This window comes from Trichechus manatus, unplaced genomic scaffold, assembly GCF_000243295.1.
Source record: "Trichechus manatus latirostris isolate Lorelei unplaced genomic scaffold, TriManLat1.0 scaffold00021, whole genome shotgun sequence".
NCBI lineage: Eukaryota > Metazoa > Chordata > Mammalia > Sirenia > Trichechidae > Trichechus > Trichechus manatus.
The window spans coordinates 13,574,572-13,597,192 of NW_004443957.1; the positions used below are offsets into that span (position 1 = coordinate 13,574,572).

At 43.3% G+C, this 22,621-nt stretch overlaps 1 protein-coding gene across 3 annotated transcripts in view; it reads right to left on the minus strand.

Moving 5' to 3' along the window:
• ASTN1 (astrotactin 1) overlaps window positions 1–22,621 on the minus strand; it is a 381,789-nt gene that overhangs the window by 187,564 nt on the left and 171,604 nt on the right. For all 3 annotated transcript variants that reach the window (XM_004372849.2, XM_004372848.2, XM_004372850.2), the window contains exons 6-8: window positions 15,937–16,086; window positions 14,729–14,896; window positions 3,976–4,060 (exon numbers count right to left, since the gene is read on the minus strand). In XM_004372849.2, coding sequence (XP_004372906.1) covers window positions 3,976–4,060; window positions 14,729–14,896; window positions 15,937–16,086 — 403 coding nt within the window. The remainder of the gene's footprint in view (window positions 1–3,975; window positions 4,061–14,728; window positions 14,897–15,936; window positions 16,087–22,621) is intronic.

Below are 22,621 nucleotides of genomic sequence, written 5' to 3' on the forward strand. Positions count from 1 at the left end.
TGTTTCTTTAGGTTTGTTTTGATTTATTATAAAGGGGCCAGAAAAATATGCTGTAGTAAGGAGATAGGAGCCCTGGTAATACAACGGTTAAGCATTCGGCTACTAACTGAAATGTTGGTGGTTCGAACTACCAGCTCTGTGAGAGAAAGACCTAGAGATTTGCTCCCATAAAGATTACAGCCTAGAAAAGCCTATGAGGCAGTTCCACTATCACATGGGGTCGCTATGAGTCAAAATCGACTTGACAGCACCAACAACAAGAGAAGAGATACCCACCAAGCATACAGACACCTTGGAACTTCATAGTGTAAATGGAGCTTTAATGACCAAAGCCTTAGCAAACAAGACCTTTGGAGATCTCGTCCTTGCCCACTTATCAACTCCTCTCCTGTCACTGCAGTTTGCTGCATTCTTAAAGCTACACTGAGCTATTTATTTACTATTCCAGGAAAAACCCATTTTCTTTGTTTCCATGCCAATAGTGGGTTGAATGGTAGTCCCCTAAATGGTATGTCCACTTGGAACCAGTGAATGGGACTTTATTTGGAAAAAGAAAAAACAAGTCTTTGCAAATGTAATTAAGTTAAGGATCTTGAGATGAGATTGTCCTGGAGAAGAGAAGGGGAGAAGATACACAGAGGAGAAGGTGATGTGAAGGCGGTGGCAGAGATTGCAGTGATGCGTCTACGATTCTAGGAATGCCAAGGATTGCCAGCAGCCCCCAGAACCTATGAGAGAGAACCTGTGAGAGTTCCTTCCAGAAGGAACTCACCGTACTTACACTTTGATTTGTGACTTCTGTCCTCTAGAACTGTGAGAAAATAAATTTCTGTGGTTTTAAGTTAGCCAGTTCGTGGCCATCTGTTATGGCAGCCTCAAGAACCTAATACAATGCCTTCACCCATGTTGTTCCCTCTGCTTAGAATTACCTTTGTTACCTGTCAAATAGAACAGCTCAAAATGTAACTTCAGTGAAACTCTCTTCCTTATGTTTTCACATAAGTCACTACTTCAGCTACAATCCTCTAGACCTTTTTCTTTATTTTAGTATGTTTTAGAATTAATTTCCATTGTTTGTTATGTGCCCACCTACCTACCTAGACTATTAGTTCCTCCAGAGCAGGAACCACATCTTCTTCTCATAAAGTAGATGAGAAGAAGTAATCTAGCATGGCCTGAGCCACAATGGGTAATGAAATGAACATCTGTTGAAAACATGAATGAGTAGGAGAATAAATGACAAAGTGTGGTGGTGAGAAGTTTCCTATAAACAAACTGGGTTATTCCTACGAAAAACAAGAACAAGAAGTCCAGTAACGGGGAGAGCAAAACAAAGGCTGGATAAAGTTACCCAGCCTAAATCCTCTGCCTCACAGAATCATCCATTTGTAACTTTTTGTACTAGTGCCCTTGATCAATTTTCTTCCTGGTCTGAAAGTCGCAAATGCTTATTGCTACTTTTATCCTGGTACATTAACCTAGATTTTTCACAAGAGAATTGGTTTTAACTATTATTGGCCTAGGATTTGATGCTTTGTTTCAAAAGAATGGTCTACTGTATATAAGTATGCAATACAGAATGCTAAGTGAAAAACATCAATACTCGCACATGGGTTACTTACCTCCACCTTCTGGAACATGAAATAAAATATTCAGGAAAATCAGACCTACCATTGATTTTTCAATAGTATCCCAATACGTATCATCAGGTGGCAATCTGTCAGGCAGTTTTCAATTCAAGTGACAGTCTTCACAGTCAAACCCATTTCGATTAGTTTTGTGTGAATCATTTAAAGAAATGTGGTATCAGATCCCTTATTTAAATCAAGATGTATGGCATCTTCTACTTTTTGTTTATCTTGTCATTTTATGAGGAAAATGCAGTCATTTATCTGGTACTTTTTAAAATATATACATAAACTCATGCTGCTTATCACTTCTAGCTCCATTATCCTCAAAATAGTCACTTTTTCCCTCCTCCTAACAGTTGCTCCATTATTTTATTAGTACCCAAAATGAGACCTCGTAGACAGTGATGATCAGAGAATAATGGAAATTAGAGATGGAAATGACAGATTAGGTCTCCTTGTCTATTTCCTGGGGCTAATGTTCCTGTCAGTCTGTAACTCAGTGCTTTAGCCTGTCTTGTTTTAAATGACACCAACGCTGGGGCCTCCACCATTTCCCTTGAGGCTCTTGTCTACATCCTAAGACTGTCTCTATACACAGCCAGAGGGAATGACAAAGTCTTGTGCAATTATCAAGGGAAGTCAGGCCCATCCTCACATGATCTGTCTACAAGGCAAGAAATGTGGAGGCTTGAGCGATTAACCACCAAATCCAATCACTGCAGAGAGCTAGCCTGGATCATTCAGGGCAAAAAGTGAAATGGTATTTTCTAGTTGTTTTTCTTCAGCAGCAAGTTTGAGGGCTAAGAGATAGTGAGGTGGTTTATCCTTCACCCTTTACAATATTCTACTCATAAGAATCGCAGTCAACTGGAATTCTCAAAAAGGCCATCACATAAGCTGAAATTCTGTCTCTCTAGCAACTACACAAACATTTCCGGGAGTTAAGAGAGGCTAGGGACTAAGCAGCACTAAATAGTGAGTGGCCCTCTTTATTTATATCCCTCTTGACCTCTGTTAGCCAAGTGTCCTGCCCTTCTCATCAATATTTCAATAACAGGTCCACTCATAGGTATTTACCCTTCTACAAACATCTTTCTCTAAATTTTGTGGACTTCTTTCTGATACAATCTCAAATTTGGTCAAAACTGAGCAGTCCTTCATTTTCACTAACAGAAAAAGTTCATGGCATTTTGGCTTTCCCAAGCTTTCTGACCTGTGACTCAGATTTCCTTTCTCTAACTTCATTCTCTCCTGTCCTTATTGCTCAACTTCAACCCGTTCCAGAACATTTGCCCTCTCCTAATGTCTGTGGGCATCTATCATGCCTTGACTTAGTCATCAGCTGGCCAAGTTCTCAGAGTTGAATTTTTCTATCCCTTCATCATAAATCACTCCCTTGTGCTCTTCAGTCATTTTTATTGCTCTTCTCCAAACTCTTACCCATTTGTCTCCATATTTATTGCTTTGAGGAGGCCAAGACTATATTCAATATTCTAGGCTTAGTTTTACCAGAATCATTCATTGGTTTCTTTTTTCCCACCTTGTCAGGCTGCAAACATGTATCTAATTTGCAGTCCAATCAATCACTCCAAGATGTCTTTTGCTTTGATTTCTTTCTAGTTGTCCTTGTTCCAATGATTGTTATTATTAGTTAGCATTTATTGATTCCTTTCTCCTCCCACCCCCTCCATGGACCAGCCAATGCACAAGGACAGCTCTCAGCATCCAAAACAAGGTGGAAATTGCTTTAAAAAAGCAACAGAGAAGGGAACTACTTTTATCCCCATCATGTGTATTCTTGGAGGAAGTAAAAGTTTTACACAAAAATGGTAATTGGGCATCAGGCAAAAACACTATCTTACTCAATACAGAGTACTCCCTGAATCTTTGAATTTCACCCCTGCTGACAGAGCTCGTGAAAACAAGTTTCTACTCATGTCGGTCTCGCAAAGCTTGTCGAGTCTGGAAGAGCTACAGTGGAGTGTGTGTGGCTTCACGTGTCTCCAACAAAACCATCAGCTAAGTTCTGCCTGTGGAATCCTCATGGCTGGCGATGGTGTGAAAAAGAAGAGAGGGACAGCTTGATTTTCAGATCCCAGCTGGAGGGTGTGGGGCTGCGAGTCAGAGGCATCATCTCTTGACTCGTAAATGGAGAAAAAGATGATATGGACGTCATTGGAATGGTATATATATGGAAGTGCACAATGACATTTTTACCCATCCGCTGTTCAGAATATAACCACCCTTCAGCTTTATTCCTCTACACGCAGTTGCTCCACGTCTTGTCTGTGCAAGAGAGCAGTGTTATCTTGGGAACCAGCTATCTGGCCATTACCTCACTTACCCCTGGTTTATTCCCCATTCATTCCGAATGCACAGGTGCTTGTGTACTGGGTCCTTCATGTAACCTTCATAGCAGAGGCATTCCCCTTAGAAACAGGTAAGAAGGGAGAAAGAGAAACATGAATGGATTAACATGTCTGTGTTTGAGAAAATTAATATGAAATGAGAAGCTGTCACTAACAGAGGCACGAGTGAGACAATAAATCCCATCATGTCACATATTCCTCTCTCTACTGCCCACCTGAATGAACATACCCACCAATCTCCATTTTCAGTCAGGTGGTAATATTCACTGGTAGAGGAATCTCACATTTACAAAGCACCTACTATGTGTGCTCTATAAACACAAAGATAAGAGCTCTTTGAAAAAGGGACACTCTTTTTCATCTTGATTTCTGCTGTGCCCAGTATACTGCAAGGCACATATCAGGTGATCAATAAATGTTCAAAGACTGTGTAAGTGAGTTAATTCATCAACTATTTCTAAGAATATTGAAGCATAGGTATTATTAGCTACTTTATGTTGATAAGGGCAACTTGCAAAAGTTAAGTGATTTGTTAACAGCTTGTAAGTGGCAGAGTTAAGATTTGAACCTATGACTATCTGACTACAAAGGTCTTTTTTGTTCCCCACAGAACAACTACTATATTTAGAGAAGGAGGCCACCTATACTACTATTGTTTTATAGGAACTCTAAGCTTTAGTTTTTAAGTAAAAATCGCTAATTATCTTGAGGTGGAAAATAGAAGGATCATCTACAATACTGTTTGTTTAGGATATTACTTTGCTTCATTATCACTAGTTACTCTTTCTGTACACCAAGAGGTCCATGAACCCTCTGAAATTGTGTGCAGAACTGTGCATGCATGTATGTGCATTCTCCCAAGGCAGGATTCCTTAACATTCATTTGATGTACAAACAAATCCGAGGCTGCTGAACAATTAAGAGTCACTGCTCTACTTACTACTGACCTTGAAGAAAACTGTTGTTGCTTTCTTATACTAATAATTCCTTATACATGCTCTGTATCCCCACACTACTGAGACCACTTCCACCAAAGCACTAGCTTTTATTCTTTTGCTGGCTGGTTATTTAATTTTTAACTAGTGAAAGAACAAGGTGTGACTTCCTGAAATTTGTAAATTTGCCCTAAGGAGAAAATGGGTAGACAGTTTTCTCTATCTTCCAAGGAATAGATGCTTAAAAGGATATAAAAATAGGACAATAGCTTTGAGTGTGATTTTCTTTTTCCAAAGATAAAAATCCAATAAAAATCAAGTGAATGGGCCTCACATTTAAGGGAGAAGGGCTTGAGACAGGATCTGAGCAAAACGTTTTTTGTTAGGATCTTAGCTCAAGCATTCATTTCAAGACTGAACCATTAGCTACTATCCATCAGGGCCCCACTACCAGGTGACCCTCATTCTCTTCCCTGACACCTGTTCAGCTCAATGTGAAAGGGAGTGGAATGAAAACGAGTAACTTCTTGGTTTGTGAAGGGTTCACAGAGAGCATTAGATCAGCACTTGGTTTCCTGTATGGCAAAGTCAGGTTTCCACATGGGCTAGATCCACAATGGGCTCAAATTTACTGGCTTCAGTGGTGCTGAACTATATCTGAAAATGGTCAGGGAGCCCTGAGTCAAATATAGCAAAACACAGCTTGAAATTAGGTAGTTGATAATAAGGCTTGTGGATAAAGACTTTTTCTGATAGACATAAAGAAAGCAAGTACCAAGGAGGGCAAAGGAGGGAAGTACTAGGAGCCTGCTGTATACTTTTTTGTTCCAGAGAAAGCATGGACACTAGGTTAAGCTACAGAAGGGCAGGAAAAAGGTCAGTTTCCCCCCATATGAATTGTTGTTGTTAGCTGCTGTCTAGTTAGCCCGATTCACGGTGACACCACGTACAATGGGATTAGACAATTGTGATCCATATGGTTTTCACTGGTTGATTTTTTAGAAGTAGATCACCATGTCTTTCTTCCTAGTCTGTCTCAGCCTGGAAGCTCCACTGAAACCTGCTTACCATCACAGCAACATGCAAGCCTCCACTGAGGGACACGTGGCGGCTGTGCATCAAGTGTATTGGCCGGGAATAGGGTCCGGGTGTCCCGCATGGAAGGTGAGAATTCTATCACTATACCACCATTGCCCACCACATATGAATGTTGTTGTTAGATGTTGTCGAGTTGATTTCAACTCACGGTGACCCCATGTGTGCAGAGTAGAATTGCTCCTAGGATTTTCAAGGCTGTGTGACCTTTTGGACAGATTGCCAGGCCTGTCTTCCAAGACACTTCTGGGTGGGTTCAAACTACCAACCTTTCAGGTACTAGTTGAGTGCTTAAACCATCTGTGCCACCTAGGGACTCCTCCCCATAGGAATAGGCTTTCAATAAATACTTGTGAAGTGAAAAATAAATTAATTAATTGAAGAGTTTGCCCTTAATTCAGATACTGCTACACCCCCAAGAAGCAGATAGCCGAGTCAATTAATGGGTCAAGGGCCCAGATATCCTTCTCCCTTAGTGGAAGATCCTTTCTTGATAGTTGTTGTGGATATTTCAGTATGATAGTAAAAAACAGGAAGTTGTCTTGGGAGGATGTCTGCCCATCACTCTGACTCTTAGAATAGCCTTGGCTGGACACCTAGCCTAAAATTAAGGACTGACAAAAAAGGAAGTCTTCTTCTACATTTGACACATAGTTACCATAAAACATGTAAAAATAAATGCAGGAACAACTCAGAGTTCCAGCAGAGCCTTATTTTCCTAACGAGGGCAATACCTACGATTTGTATAGCGCATTTACCTTTCTCAAATTGCCTTCATAGTCATTAACTCCTTGTGAGGCTTCCGTCATTCATTTCTATGTGGGGACACACTGCAGACAAGAGATAGAGCTTTTCTCCACATAATGGATATGCAGCCCAAAGTCAGAGAAACATAGAAATTTTAAAACATATCAGGCTAGAGTTTAAGGATATCCAAAATTTGCCTCTCAAGTGAGCCTCATTTCCAGAACCCACCAAACTTCTCTCTTCTGTCTTCCTCCTCAAAACCAGTTTGGCCATCTACGTTGAAAGGAGTTAGGACTTGACGAGGAAAGTTGCTATGGCAACCAACTGCTAAATCTTGACTTTAAGAGGGGTTTCATGCAAGCACAGGCTCTGTTAGCTGTGAATTTTAAAGACCCCACAAGGGTGTTGGATGCCCTCCTAAGCTAGAAGTGTTACAGGCTCTGCATCTGCTGTGACAGATGGCAGGGAACACATGACGCGCTGACTCTGTGGTGATGTACATAGGAATCCAATGGAGAGACGTGTCACAGCCACGGAGAAGTGCCCAGCTGGGATGGTGGGAGCTGCAAGAGGCAATCAGAGCCAGCACACTGCCCAAGAGCAGAAGCACACCGAGATGTGACCAGTGCGGGGCCTGGAGCTGGTTACACTTAATTTGTGCTTAGCACCCTGAGGACAAACACCTCAGGTCCTTTGTATGATAGAAAATGCTTTCCATCATTTCCCATTCTACAGATGAAGGACTGAGGCACAAATCCCATCCAAGGATTAATGAAAGGCCATGAAGCTGGGGCTCTTCAGACATGACTGGCTCACCAGTTCTCCATGAAGTAAATGCAGATCCAGCTCAAAAGCTCTAAGTCACCTCTATCCTGTAAATAGCGATTGACTTTTATTGAATGGAATAGGGTGTGCTTTGTCTATAAAGGGAAATCTTTGTAAGACATCTGCACTCAGACAGTGTCTAATTACCTGGTCTCCTTTCCCTGTGCAGACTTCAGGCAAGAGGCAGGCTCAGGGTCAAACAGTCCACCCAACTTTGGGAGGGGAGATGGCAGGAAACATGCCAAAAATACGCCCTGAAGGAAAATACTTTAATGGAGACAGAAAAGTGAGTTTGCAATGAGTGGGCAATCCAAGTAGCAGGAACAAAATGGGGGCTGAGCTATCCTGCCAAATTAGGTTCAAAAATTAAGGACAGCTACAGAGAGGCAGCAGTTTGCAGCAAGCAAAGAGGAGGTAGGCTGACTTGAGTCTGGAAACCTGGTGCAGTCCCCCTCACCAGGTTTGACACATTTCTGTGTGATTGGGTCTGGCCTATAGAAAGACCTGGGACAGAAGGGATTTCTGTGACCCTCCTGAATGGAGATCAAAACTTGATTCAGGGTGGAAGTCTGTGCTCCTTGCAGACAGATAAAAGCTACCTATCTTGAAAAGGGCAATGAGGGTCTGTGGACAGAACTGATAGGTGATGGGAAATAAAGCTGAAGTATGAATCCTCCACAGCTGCCCATACAGAATTGAGTGGAGAGAAAAGTCGCTAAGTCTTAGAACCAGATAGTCTGTTTCCATCAGAAATAAAACAAACAACCACAACAAAAAAACCTTAGGAACCTCAGGAAAATGAACCTCTGGCTGGATCCAGCCAGGGCACTAGGCCATACAACCTCAGTGCTTTGCTGTTAGCCAAACTGGACCAGACACGGGCCCTTGGGATGCAAACCTGGGAGGATATGGGAGAGAATGTCAACGTGCAGGTCGGCAAAGGGCTTCATCAGAGGGTTGGAGCTCAGCTGCGGCCACTCAGAAGGGGAACAATTCTAATCCTTCTGGGGTGTCCTGAAGCATGAGCAGTGGGGAGGCAGGATAGCATATTTGATCATCAGTGTGGGTGTGGAGTCAGGCAGCCTGGGCCTGAAGTCTGGCTCAGCCATTAACTAGGCTAGTGACTATGGGCAAGTCAGTTAACATCTCTGGAAAATGAGGATAAAAACACCATCTACTTCATAGGGTTGCTGTGAAAACTCAACTACATAATTTAAATAAACTGCAGTGCTTGATACATAGTGAGCTCTCAATAAACGCTTTGCTGTTAGGCGCCGCTGAATCGGTTCTGACTTATAGTGACCCTGTGTACAACAGAACAAAACCCTGCCCAGTCCTGTGCCATCCTCACAATTGTTGCTATGTTTAAGCCCATTGCTGTAGACACTGTGTCAATACATCTCATTGAGGATCTTCCTCTTTTTTGCTGACCCTCCACTTTACCAAGCATGATGTCTGTCCTTCTCCAGGGACTGGTCCCTCCTGACAACATGTCCAAAGTATGTGAGACAAAGTCTCACCATCCTTGCTTCTACGGAGCATTCTTACTGTGCTTCTTTCAAGACATATTTGTTCACTCTTTTCGCAGTGCATGGTACATTCACTATTTTTTGCCAACACCATAATTCGAAGGCATACATTCTTCTTCAGTCTTCCTTATTCATTGTCCAGCTTTCACATGCATATGAGGCTATTGAAAGCACCATGGCTTGGGTCAGGTGCACCTTAGTCCTCAAACTGACATCTTTGCTTTTTAACACTTTGAAGGTCTTTTGCAGCAGATTTGCCCAATGCAATAAATAGGACCTATGATTATTTTTGCTGCAAACCACTTTTTCCACACATTTCCCACTGATTCCCTCACCTAAAAGAGCAGGTGTGGAAATGGAACACAATGTTTAATGAAGTGTTAGTGGGATAACCTGGGAACCTAATCCACACGCATCCTGAGTCACCAAAAAAACAAATCCTACGGACACACCTGTCAAAAGTGAGGACTGCTAGAACAGCTCTCCTTAAAGGAGAGACACTGTAACAGCTCAAGCTGTACTCAGCAGGAGATGGAGAATGACTGACAGCCCTCGGGGTGTGGGCCTGCATTTATCAGGCAGACCCAAACTCAAATCAGGAAATCTAGGGCCCTTGATGATTACAGTAACAGCTAACACCTGCTAGTGTTCACTATATGTCAGGCATTGGGCTAAGAGCTTTATGTACATTACATCCCTCCCAAATAACATTTTGCTAGAATGTAAATGCAGTGGGAAGCTAGAACAGAAAACAGAGCAGCGAGCTTCCTCCAGCTGCAGTCCTTCCCCAGATTATCGCAACCAATCTTGAGAAGGTCCATGTAGTCACCCTCTATACACTGGGGTGGGGGGACATGAAGAGGGAGCACAACAATGCCCATTTGTTCTCTCCGTGTTCTTTTTTTCTGTCCCTGGTGTATTAGTTTCCTGTTGCTGCTGTAACAAATTACCACGAACTTAGTGGCTTAAAAACAACGTAAGTTTATTTACCTTACGGGTCTGTAGGTCAGAAGGCCTCACCGGGTTAACATCAAGGAGCCTTTCTGGAGGCTGCAAGGAAGAATCTGTTTTCTTGCCTGCTTCAGCTTCTAGAGGCTGCTTGTATTCCTTGACTCATGGTCCCCTCCCTCCATCTTCAAAGCTGCAATCGCAGGTAAAGTCTTTCTCATATCACATCACTCTGACCTCCTGTTCTGGCTCTCTCTTCCACTTTTATGGAGTCTTGTGATTATATCACCAGTGCAAATGGTTAATGCACTTGGCTGCTAACTGAAAGGTCCACCTAGAGGTACCTTGGAAGAAAGGCCTGGTGATCTACTTCTGAAAAATCATCCACTGAAACCCCTATGGAGTACAGTTCTACTCTGATACACATACGGTTGTCATGAGTAGGCATCAACTCGATGGCAACTGGTTACTGGTTATCCTCAGTTAATCCAGGGTCATGTCCCTATTTTAAGGTCAGCTGATTATGCTGTCGATGTTAGGTGCTGTCAAGTCAGTTCCAACTCACAGCTACCCTATGAACAACAGAATGAAACACTGCTTGGTCCTTAGAGTAGGCAGCTCTTCTCCAGTCATATTCTGAGTGTCTTCCAACCTGAGGGGCTCATCTTCTGGCACTATATCAGACAATGTTCCGCTGCTATTCATAAGGTTGTCACTGGCCAATTTTTTTTTTAAGTATATTGCCAGGTCCTTCTTCCTAGTCTTATTCTGGAAGCTCTGCTGAAACCTGTTCACTATGGGTGACCCTGGTGGTATCTGAAATACTGGTGGCACAGCTTCCAGCATCACAGTAACACATAAGCCACCACAGTATGACAAACTGACAGACACGTGGTACCACCTTAATTCACTTCTGTCATGTAACATAACACAATTACAGGTTCTGGGAATTAGGACACGTACATCTTTGGGGGTGCGTTATACTGCCTACCATGCCTGGAACCCGGAACCACTGTGCAGGTGATGGTTAGACACATACTTAGCTTTGGGACACTCTTTGGAAGGATTCCTGAGGAGAGCTCCAGGCACCAGAGGCTGCTCCTTTTCAGTGACTGAACATCTGTGAGTGTATGTGTGTGTGTGTGTGTGTGTGTGAAAGTATACACGTGCACTTGCACAGTTCCACATATCCATATGGGCAGACCCCTCAGTATGGCTGGGAAAGCACATGTCCCAACACTATGACATTTCCAAGTGAGCTAGCTGGAGGATTGCAAAAATAACGTCGACTTGACTTTCAGCCAATTCCCACACTCAGCTCTTTGGAGAAACGGTCTAGGATGGAGTGTGGGAGGCGATAAAGTTTCTTACTGATGAACGTGTGGGATGACCACATCATCCCGTGTGCAGAAAGTAGCAGGGTGGTTGGGGTGGTGGGGCTTTCCAATTCCAGCATTAACGAAAATAAAAGTCTTTGCAGCATCCTTTCTAGTTGCTATCCAAAATGAAGATGTGGCACCTTAGTTCTGTTGTGGGATTTGGGTTCTTATTTTTAGTCTCCTTCCATGGCTTTCCAGTTGGAAATTCATTAGTTGTCACGGATACAGGGAAGCCACTGGCAGGGGATGGGCTTCCCAAAGTCATTTTCAGCTAGTATTAGAAACAAGACATCTGGAAGGGACTGAAGGGTTGATGGGAGAGCTTCGCTGCAGACAAGCAGCTTCTTCAGTTTCTGGCACATGGAGCAGAGATGCTCAGTAATGGTTCTTGCTTAAATCATTTTTGAATGACAAATATGTTGGACTTGACATGTCTGGGGAAATTAAACAACCCTTTATAATCCCACCTCTGCTCTGATTTCATGATGGATAAAACACAGACTCTGTCTTCTGTAGCTGTGGGACTTTGGGCAAGTCATATCACATCTTTGCATGTTCAAGCATTGATCTAAAATAAGAAGGCAGGTCCAACTAGGTAAGCAGTTCACATTCGACTACTAACCTGAAGGTTGGTGGTTCGAACCCACCCAGTGGTATCATGGAAGAAAGGCCTGATAATCTGCTTTTATTAAGACTTCAACCAAGAAAACCCTATGGAGCAGTTCTACTCTGCAACACATGCAGTCGCCATAAGTCAGAAGTGACTCAATGGCAATTTAAAAAAAAAAACCCACTGCCATCAAGCTGATTGGGTTTTTGGTTTGGTCCAATTTATCTCTAAGATCCCCTCTCAGTTTAAAAAATCAATTCCTTCTTTCCACGTGTAGTTAAAGGTGTGTCCTGTTCTTTCAACCCCACTAGAAGCATCCAAGACTCTCTGGAGATCATTCTTCTCTCAGCAGTGAGTTTAATAACTGAGATTGTCCCAAGCCCCTCTAATCCAAACCAGCTGGAGAACTGGGAGACTAGAGACCAGCTCAGTAGCATGGAGAGGCCCCACCTCTGAGACTAGCTCTTTTTTTCTTTCTCCTGAGAACCCTGGCTTTTGGGCATGGTGTACAGCCCATCTGTTTGGTTTGGTGTTTGCCTGACAGCGTGGGAGAAGCAGCAAGCAAGCACAGTCTTAGACTTCAGATGTTTAAAATGCTGTACTTCTCTTCCATACGGGGGCCTAGAATTTCTGTGATGGGCCCACGTAAAAACAACTTTTAGACATAAGAAGGTGAACTGCAGGCATTGCAGTTATCAATTTCTCCCCAAAAGAGATGTAATACTGGATTATGCAGAAGTAGGGGCTGGATCTCTTAGATTCAATCTTTAGTAAGATCTCTCTACCACAGTACTGGAAGGTGTGTGTGTATGTGTGTGTATCTGTGTGTGTGTGTGTCTGTGTGGTGAGTGGTGAAGGATATAAATGACATACAGAGAGTTGGACAAGTTGGCTCCTGTTATGAACTGAATTGTGTTCCCCAAAAAGACAATGCTGAAGTCCTAAACCCTGGTATCTGTGAACATGAGCTTGTTGGAAATGGGATCTTTTAAGATGTTACCAATTAACACGAGGTCACACTGGAGTAGGATGAATCCTAACTTAATCTGAGTCATGTCCTTCTAAAAGAGAAGAAGAGACACACAGAGACAAACAGATGAAGGTTGGCATGTGAAGATGCTGAGGAAGGTCTGGGGCACCACAAGCTGGTAGAGACAAGAAAGGACCTTCTCCTAGAGACTTCAGAGGGAGCAAAGCCTCCCTGACACGTTGATTTGGACTTCTAGCCTCCAGAACTGCAAACAGTAAGTGTGTTCTTATAAGCCATACAGCATGTGCCACATCATTACAGCATCCTGTGGAAACTAACCCAAAAACCAAATCCATCGCCATCAAGTCGATTCCGATTCATAGCAACCCTATAGGACAGAGTAGAACTGTCCCATAGGGTTTTCAAGGCTGTGATCTTTACGGAAGTAGACTGTCACATGTTTCTCCTGTGGAGCATCTGATGAGTTCGAACTGCTAACCCTTCAGTTAGCAGCTGAGCACTTAACCACTGTGCCACCAGGGTTCCCAAGAAACTAATATATAGCCCTCAAATACAGCAACATTTTGCTTGGGGGTCTTAGATATTACCTTATCCTCTTCCTTTGCTCTAGGGCATCATACCTTTTCTGTGAAGGATCTATCTGTGGTACTCAATCTACTGGAAACAGGTCTTTATAAAGACTGCTGTAGCTGAACCCCTTCTACAATGAAAGTGCAAAGCACCTTGGAATGAGGCATCCATACCCGTGGGTATGTTGGAGCTCAAGGAAGCATGGCAGTGCTCCAATGCATGCCAGGTCTGCATTTGGACCGTTACTCGTAGAAGACCCAGCCCCATTTGATAATATAAGAGCCTTAAAGATGTACATATTCTTTGAGAGAGTAATCTCTCTTCTAAGAATGTATCCAAAGAAAATAACTTCAAATGGGTCCTGCATTTATATGTTAAGGATGGTCATTTTAGTAGTGTTCGTAAAAATTAAAAATTTAAAGCAAATCTACAGTAACTGGTTTAGTTTTGTAGTAAATGTCAAATAACGGGAGCATTTAAATGAGTTATGATATAGACATACAAGGAACACAAAAGGTCATTAAAGTCATCTTATTGAGGACTATTTAATGGTCCTGGAAAATAGTCATGATAGAATGTTTGTTCGGTGAAAAAAAGCAGGAAAATTCTACTAGATCTAGTACGCTCCCAAGCCTCTAAAAAAATCATGCGTAGAAAAAAGATTGGAAGGGAAAATATTAAAATTTTAAGAGATAATCTCCAAGAGATAGAATTATGGATGGTTATCATTTCCTTCTTTAAGCTTTTCTGAACTTTGCAGATTGTCTATTATAAACATGCATTAATTTTAAAATCATAAAAAAATCTATCCCCAGTAGCTAAATACCCCCAACTAATAACAAACGGACTGTGGAGACCATCCTAAACTGATCTTTCTGGCTTGGGGCTACAGTTAGCAACCTTCCAAGGCTTCTGCCAGAACATGACTCCATATTTTAAGCCAACATGCTCAGCGGCCCAACCACATGCTGACAGCTTGCACGGTCTAGGCTCCCGATGGCAGCAGGACAGTTGGACGGGATGGCCTGAGTTTCGAGGGAGTGTTTGCAAGAGGCATTATCTCTCTGACAGTTACCCGCTGCCCGGTGCTCCTGCCTACCAGTTTCGGGGTCACATTGGTGTTCGCAGGGGTCCAGGAGCCGCCGGGCACAGAGGTCCATGGCCCAGGGCCCACTGGAGTTCTGCTGAGAGAAGAGCACCACTTGGGCAGGGTTTAGCCAATCGCTGGCATCCAGCTGGCTCCCCTCCAGCAAGATGAAGCGGCTCCCTGCAGCAGAGAGAGAAAGCATGCCCGGTGTATACACACAAATGTATGAAAGTCACTGGAGACGGAGAAAAGACCACTATGCACATTAGTCCCGATACGAGATCATTACTCCCACCAGCCCTGGCCCTTGATTAGCTCCAGAGCAAGGGATCAGCAGAAGGAAACTCAGTCGTCACTCAGACTTCAGCGAGGCCAGGAGGTTTAGGGTCTCCTGTCCTAACATCCCTGCTGGCTTGCCCCTTCTCATCTCATCCAGGAGTTCCTATAGGACACAGGGACAGAGCAGCTCTGTGATGGCCGTGGCACGGCTCCATCAGACCCAGCCCCAGGCACTGGCTTTCATCCAAGAACTTGGACCTGCTGCCTGTCTTCGCTTGCCATGAAATAGCAGGCCCCTAACACCATGAACAGTCCCCACCTGTTTTCAGCCTTACAGCAACTGAGAGAACAAACATTAACAAGTCAATTAGGTACTCGGGGCTTAAATAATTCAGGGACTCTCAGTACCTATATTACTCCCTCATTATATTGGGGTCTCCCTGGATGAAAGCAAATTATTGCTTCAGCGTTCTAGGCTTAGAGCGAGTTACCGCAATTAGGAATTTTCCACCTGGGCATACCAAGCTGAAGCATGGCTAATCCTTAAACACCTCTACTACTCCCTTCAGCAGTTCCCCTCTCAAAGCTAAGTGAACCTCAGCACCTACCTACCTGTAGCCAGTGTGCTCTACATTTCTCTACAAAGACAGGGGCTTATTTCAAACCAAGCAAAAATGGGACTAGACACAAAAATAGAGGAGGTGATTTGTTCGGTTGTGTTTTTATTTTAGTTTTTTTAACTTACTTACTTATTTCACGTGTGGACACTCTGATTTTCTCCTAAGTCTTATGTACTTGGGTTTATGTTTTTATTTAAGGTGTGTGTGTGTTTCCTGTTACTGTAATAACTAACAGTGATCCCTGACTTCTCTATCTCTTGCCCAACCTAAAAACCTTCCTGTTCGGGGAAAGTGGTCTCATCTCAGAAGAAGCAGGCTTACCATCGGCGATCAGGTGCTCGGGGACGTGCAAGGTGATTTTGACAACGAGAGGGCAGCTGACATGAGAGGCACACACAAGGCCGATCACACAGCTGGTGATGCTGATCAGCGTCAAGGTGGTCTTATTTACAGGACTTCGGGGAGAGCCCACTGGAAACAAGACAAAAGCAAGGCATGTGGGGTTAAAAATCTCAGCATTGAAAGTCCAGCTTGGTCTTTCACTCCTTGACTGTCCTCTCTGCAGAGCCTGGCAAAGACGGGAGGCAACTGGCAAACCTAGCCTAGGGCGGGCAATGTCTGTGGCTGTATGACCTCCATGACCTTAATCCCCATGGAACACCAAGTTATTAGCTGGCCTCAGAGAGGACTTGGTCAACTAGTGGCCCTCAGGGTCAACAACGGTCTGTTGGGTGCAAGTCCTCTGCACTCTTCCTGGGCCAGGTTCACAAGAGAGTATAAAGGAAGGAATTCTCTCTCTCTATTTGTCTCATTCCACCACTTGTCTGGTAGTTTGTCGTACTGTGGTGGCTTTTGTGTTGCTGTGATGCTGGAAGCTATGCCACCAGTATTTCAAATACCAGCAGGATCACTCATGGTGGACAGGTTTCAGCTGAGCTTCCAGACTAAGACAGGCTAGGAAGAAGGACTTGGCAATCTACTTCTAAAAAAATTGGCCAGTGAAAACCTTATGTATAGCAGTGAAACACTGTCTGATAAACTGCCAGAAGATGAGCCCCTCAGGTTGGAAAACACTCAAAATATGACTGGGAAGGAGCTGCCTCCTCAAAGTAGAGCTGGCCTTAATGACGGAGGATGACAGGAAGGACATCATACATGAAGAAAGCAAAAGTTCATTTAAAAAGACAGGAAAGAAAGAAAAGACCAAAATGGATATCAGAAGAGACTCTGAAACTTGCTCTTGAATGTAGAGTAGCTAAAGCTAATGGAAGAAATGATGAAGAGCTGAACAGAAGACTTCAAAGGCTCAAGAAGACAAAGTAAAGTAGTATAATGAAATGTGCAAAGACCTGGGGTTAGAAAACCAAAAGGGAAGAACACGCTTGGTGTTTCTCAAGCTAAGAGAACTGAAGAAAAAAATTAAGCCTCGAGTTGCACTATTGAAAGATTCTGTGGGCAAAATATTGAACGACACAGGAAGCATCAAAAGAAGTTAGAAGGAATACACACAGTCACTGTACCAAAAAAAATTGGTCGATGTTCAACCACTTCAGGAAGTAGTATACTGATCAAGTACCAATGGTACTGCAGGTGGAAGTCCAAGCTGCACTGAAGGCATTGGTGAAAAACGAGGCTCCAGGAATTGACAGAATACCAACTGAGATATTTCAACAAATGGATGCAATGCTGGAAGCACTCACTCATCTATGCCAAGAAATTTGGAAAATAGCTACCTGGCCAACCTACTGGAAGAGATCCATATTTGTTCCCATTCCAAAGAAAGGCGATCCAACGGAATGCAGAAATTATCGAACAATATCATTAATATTACACATAAATAAAATTTTGCTGAAAATAATCCAAAAACGGTTGCAGCAATACACTGACAGGGAACTAATGGAAATTCAAGCCAGATTCAGAAGAGGATTTGGAATGAGGGATATCATTGCTGATGTCAGATGGATCTTGGCTGAAAGCAGAATACCAGAAAGATGTCTACCTGCATTTTATTGACTATGCAAAGGCATCTGACTATGTGGATCATAACAAATTATGGATAACATTACAAAGAACGGAATTCCAGAACATTTAACTGTGCCCATGAGGAACCTGTACACAGACCAGGAGGCAGTCTTTCAAACAGAACAAGGGGATACCATGTGGTTTAAAATCAGTAAAGATGTGTGCCAGGGTTGTATCCTTTCACTACACTTAATTCAACATATATGCTGAGCAAATATCCAAGAAGAACAAAGCATCAGGATTGGAGGAAGACTCATTAACAAGCAGATGACACAACCTTGCTTGCTGAAAGTGAAGAGGACTTGAAGCACTTACTGATGAAGATCAAAGACTATAGCCTTCGATGTGGATTACACCTCAACATAAAGAAAACAAAAATCCTCACAACCAGACCAATAAGCAACATCATGGCAAACGGAGAAAAGATTGAAGCTGTCAAGGATTTCATTTTACTCGGATCCACAATCAACACCCATGGAAGCAGCAGTCAAGAAATCAAACGACACATTGCATTGGGCAAATGTGCTTCAAAAGACCTCTTTAAAAGTGTTAGAAAGCAAAGATGTCACTTTGAGGACTAAGCTGTGCCTCACCCAAGCCACGGTATTCTCAATTGCCTCATATGCATGTGAAAACTGGACAATGAATAAGGAAGATTGAAGAAGAATTAATGCATTTGAATTATGGTGTTGGCAAAGAATATTGAAGATACCACGGACTGCCAGAAGAATGAAAAAATCTGTCTTGGAAGAACTATAGCCAGAATGCTCCTTAGGCGCGAAGATGGCAAGACTTCATCTCAAGTACTTTAGACATGTTATCAGGAGGGACTAGTCCCTAGAGAAGGACATGCTTGGTAAAGTAGAGGGTCAGCAAAAAAGAGGAAGACCCTCAACAAGACAAACTGACACAGTAATTGCAACAATGGGCTCAAACATAGCAACGATTATGAAGATGGCACAGGACTGGGCAGGGTTTCCTTCTGTTGTATATAGGGTCACTATGAATCGGAACCAACTCAACAGCACCTAACAGCAACATTTGTCTCGTTGGCAGTCCCTGGATGATTGAAATGGTCTGCGCTTGACTACTAACCTAAAGTTTTGAGGTTCAAACCTATCCAGCGGCACCAGGGAAGAAAGGCCTGGCAATCTACTTCTGGTAAGATTACAGCCAAGAAAACCCTATGGAGCAGAGTTCTGCTTTGTAGTACATGGAGTAGCTATGAGTTGAAATCAATTCAACGGCACTGGGTGTCTTTTTTTTGGTTTTACTTTCCTTGCTGAACTTCATCCTCTTGCTAAAGGGCGGCAGGAATGCTGAACTCTCTAGTTCCCATCACTTCAGAGAGGGTGCTCTCCACAGAGCATCAGGCCAGTGCCTCAAACTGCTTCTCCAGGATGAACTTCCTGAGTTTGAGAACCTTGCACTAACTCTATGGGAGTGAGCTGTACCAAATAACTCTTCTTCTGTAGGGCCTGGAATGAGGACAATGGGGAAAGGTAGCTGTTTATATGTAGAGGTTTTTGTTGTAACAGAAGGCTCACCACAGTCTGGCAATTATGTGAGTAGGGTTATAAATGGAAACTTAGGGAGGAAATAATAATTGCTGGGGAATAAGAAACACTCTCAGGTGCTAGGAGACAGGAGCAAGCAGAGAGGTATTTTTGCTATTGTTTTGGTTTTGGGGAGTCTTTTGGTGGAGGAGATAAAACGGTAGCAAGCAGAGGGACCTTTCCTCAGATGTGAGAAAATAAAAAAGGAAGGCAAGTTTCCAACAGAGTTGTGTGGGTCCTTTGCAACTTTCTTCTGTTCTGTCTTTTATTATTGACAGTAATAAAAGGCATCTATTAGGAAGCACTAAACAAGTGGCAGACACTGTGATAAGTGTTTTACATACATTATTTTAATTTTAATATTTGCTACCTTACAACAAACCTTTGCCCATGTACAGGAATTACCCACTTTATAGAGAAGGGAAATAAGTCTCAGAGATTAGCCTCCTAGTGAGAGTTAACATTTAAGACACGGTAAGGTAACTAGGTTTCAGACAGTATTGCTCAGGGCTTTACACGGATCATATCATTCCATGTTCACCACAGTCTGGTGAGGCAGCTCCCAGAGAGGAACAGGGGGTTAGAGAGGCTATAGGGTGTATCCAGGATCAAGCAGCTATGGGACCAGAATCAAAATGTAGGTCTAGCTAAGGCTTCAGCCCGTGAGGAACAATGCACTATTCAGTCTCCAGTGGAGCCTTTGGAACTCCTGTTCTCAGGTACACAAAGGATGGGTTTGGTCCATGGCTATATTAGTCCTCTTCAAGCACCAGGTTCCCTGAGATGGGCGTGTTGGGAGGGAAAGACTCAAGGGCAGCAGTCCACCTCTGGGCCCTCCGGCCCATTTCTACCTGGAGATACTCTCTTCCTGTTAGTTTCCTTTCATCATGGAGTCTATCTCCTCACACTCAGCAATCTGCATCTCCAGCCCAGCCCGGGCCTCAGCAGCAGACTCAGCACCAGAATGTCCCTCGGGCACTCAAATGCAACCAACACAGCCAACACTGGACTCGCCATCTTCCCTGCAAATTTGCCCTCCACTTCCACTGCAGTAAAGGGCACTGCCATCCACTCAGCTCCCCAAGTCAAAACCTCCATCACGTCTAATTCATTCCTCTCATTCGCAAGCCACACCCTCCCTACCAACAGTGTCATTAAATCTTTTGCATTTGCCTCCAAAATGTCTCCTCTCTCCATTCTCTCCATTCCTACCTACTCCTCTCGTCTAACATCTGGCTATGGCAGTAGCCACCACCTCATCTCCCTGCCTCAGCCTCTCCCTGTTCTCACTTATCCTTCTCACTGCCCCCAGAGTGATCCTTCACAAAGCAGAGCAGACTAGGACAATGCTCTTTAGAGGCTTCAGTGACTCCAAGTGAAGCATCAAGTCCAAGGCCCGTGAAATCAAGGCTGTGTACTTGCTGGCTTCTGCTGATCTTTCAGCCTGATTTCCTAAGAAACCCACAAACCTGTACCTTAAACTTCACTCTCAGAAACTACTTACAGTTCCTTGACTAGACTATCATCATTTATATCTCTGTGACTTTACACATATTATCTCCTCCTCCACAGAATGCCATTTTGTCACCTTGTCAGCCTGGTATACACCTACTCTTCAAGTCTCAACTCAAACAACATCTCCCTGTAAACACTTCCCTGAAATCTTCAAGAACAGACTGTCACTCATTCCTTGGTGTTCTCTAGCCCTCAGTGAGCTGCGCCTTTATAGTCTTTATCACACAGCTTCGTCACTGTTTATAGGCACTCGCCACTCTCCTATAATTGTAATGACCTGCTATTGATCTTCCTGTCTCTCTGGCCCTTCTGCATCATCAACTCATAATCCAGCATCTCCTACCTGGCTTCAAAACCTCCAGTTGTTCCTATGACCCACAGAACCAAAAGCACATTCAATAACATGGCATATGCATGGTCCTTTGATAGCAAGCCCTCTTCTCCAGCCTTATCTCCATCACTCCTGTGTGCACACGCTCCTCTCTCTCTCTCTTTTGCTCTCTCAATCAATCTCTCTCTAAATATATATATACATATATCCCAAACTATAGGTGCCATGTTGTACTACTTTCACTTCCTTCAATATGCAATGTTCTTTTGTGCCTTTAAGGCTTTTTTATGCTGTCTTCCTCAACCTGGAATGCCCTTATCCCAGACTCTTCTCTTTCAAGAAATTCTATGCATTGTATATAATCCAATTCTATTTATTATCTCCTTTTGTGCCTCCGACTGCTGCCGGGTAGAATGAACTGCCCTCTCTTCTGAGCACTCATCATTTTACTTTATTCATATTATTAAATTAACCCTTACCACTGTGCCATATTTCTACCACCTATCACGAAGCCTGACCCATCACAGGTGGGTTATTAAATGTTTCTGCAGGTCTGACTGATATATCCAGTTCAGTTCAACAAGCATCTATTATAGGCAATGTCCTTCACTAGCTACATTGGAAAAATAGAGATAAATTAGACAGGCCCCATCCCTAAGAAGCTTCTGGTCTAGTTAATAGCAACAAACACTTGAGGCACTAAGAGAGCTTGACGATTAAAAAGAAGAGTTTTATGATTCCCCACCTGCTGTAAATAAACTCATTCTAATTCATCACTGTGGGTTTTCTTAAAGAAGATTTTGTAAAAGCGGGACACACCCTATAAATCAGGACCACACTAGTCTCTGAAGATGGGCCTTGGGTCAGTATCTACTGTATATAAATATGTCATGAGCATCAAAGAAGAGGGGGAGAACCTAATCTCTCACCTCAGGGAGGCTGGGATATGAAAAATTAGGCTGCCCAGAGCCCCATCCATCTCTGGAGGAAAATGGTGGGAAGAACATTTAGACTGACAGCATCAGGGCCTACGAAAACTGGGATTGAGGAAGAAAAAGACTTCTTTCTATCTTGGGAAGAATGCCTTCAGAAAGAAGGGAACTCAACTGGAGGTGGGAGAGTGCCCAAAAGACTGTGTCTTTGGGGGGGCATTGGTTGATGATTGGTTTGGAGAAATGCTATTGAGTGTAACATATGGTGATGCCACACAAACATCCTCCACTGTATATCAAGGGATCCCTGGCCAGAATTCTCTAAGATGGGTCACTGTAGAACCCCAAGAGAGCCAGGCTGCCCTATGGAGAGTTCAAACAATAACAATAGAGATTTCATAGTGCTTTACCAGTTACCAAGAAAGCACATTTTATCTCATTCAATCCCTGCAGCTCTATGTGTGAGGTATTTAATACGTGAGGAAACTGAGACTCAGAGAAGTTGCTGTCTGTATCCAATATCACACAGCAAGTAAATGGTAAAGCCGATTGGTGCTTGAACCCAGATCCTCCCTCAGTGATGATGACAACTCCAGCACAGTCATAGGCAGTGGTCACCACAGCTACAACAGACGCACCTGAAGCCGTAA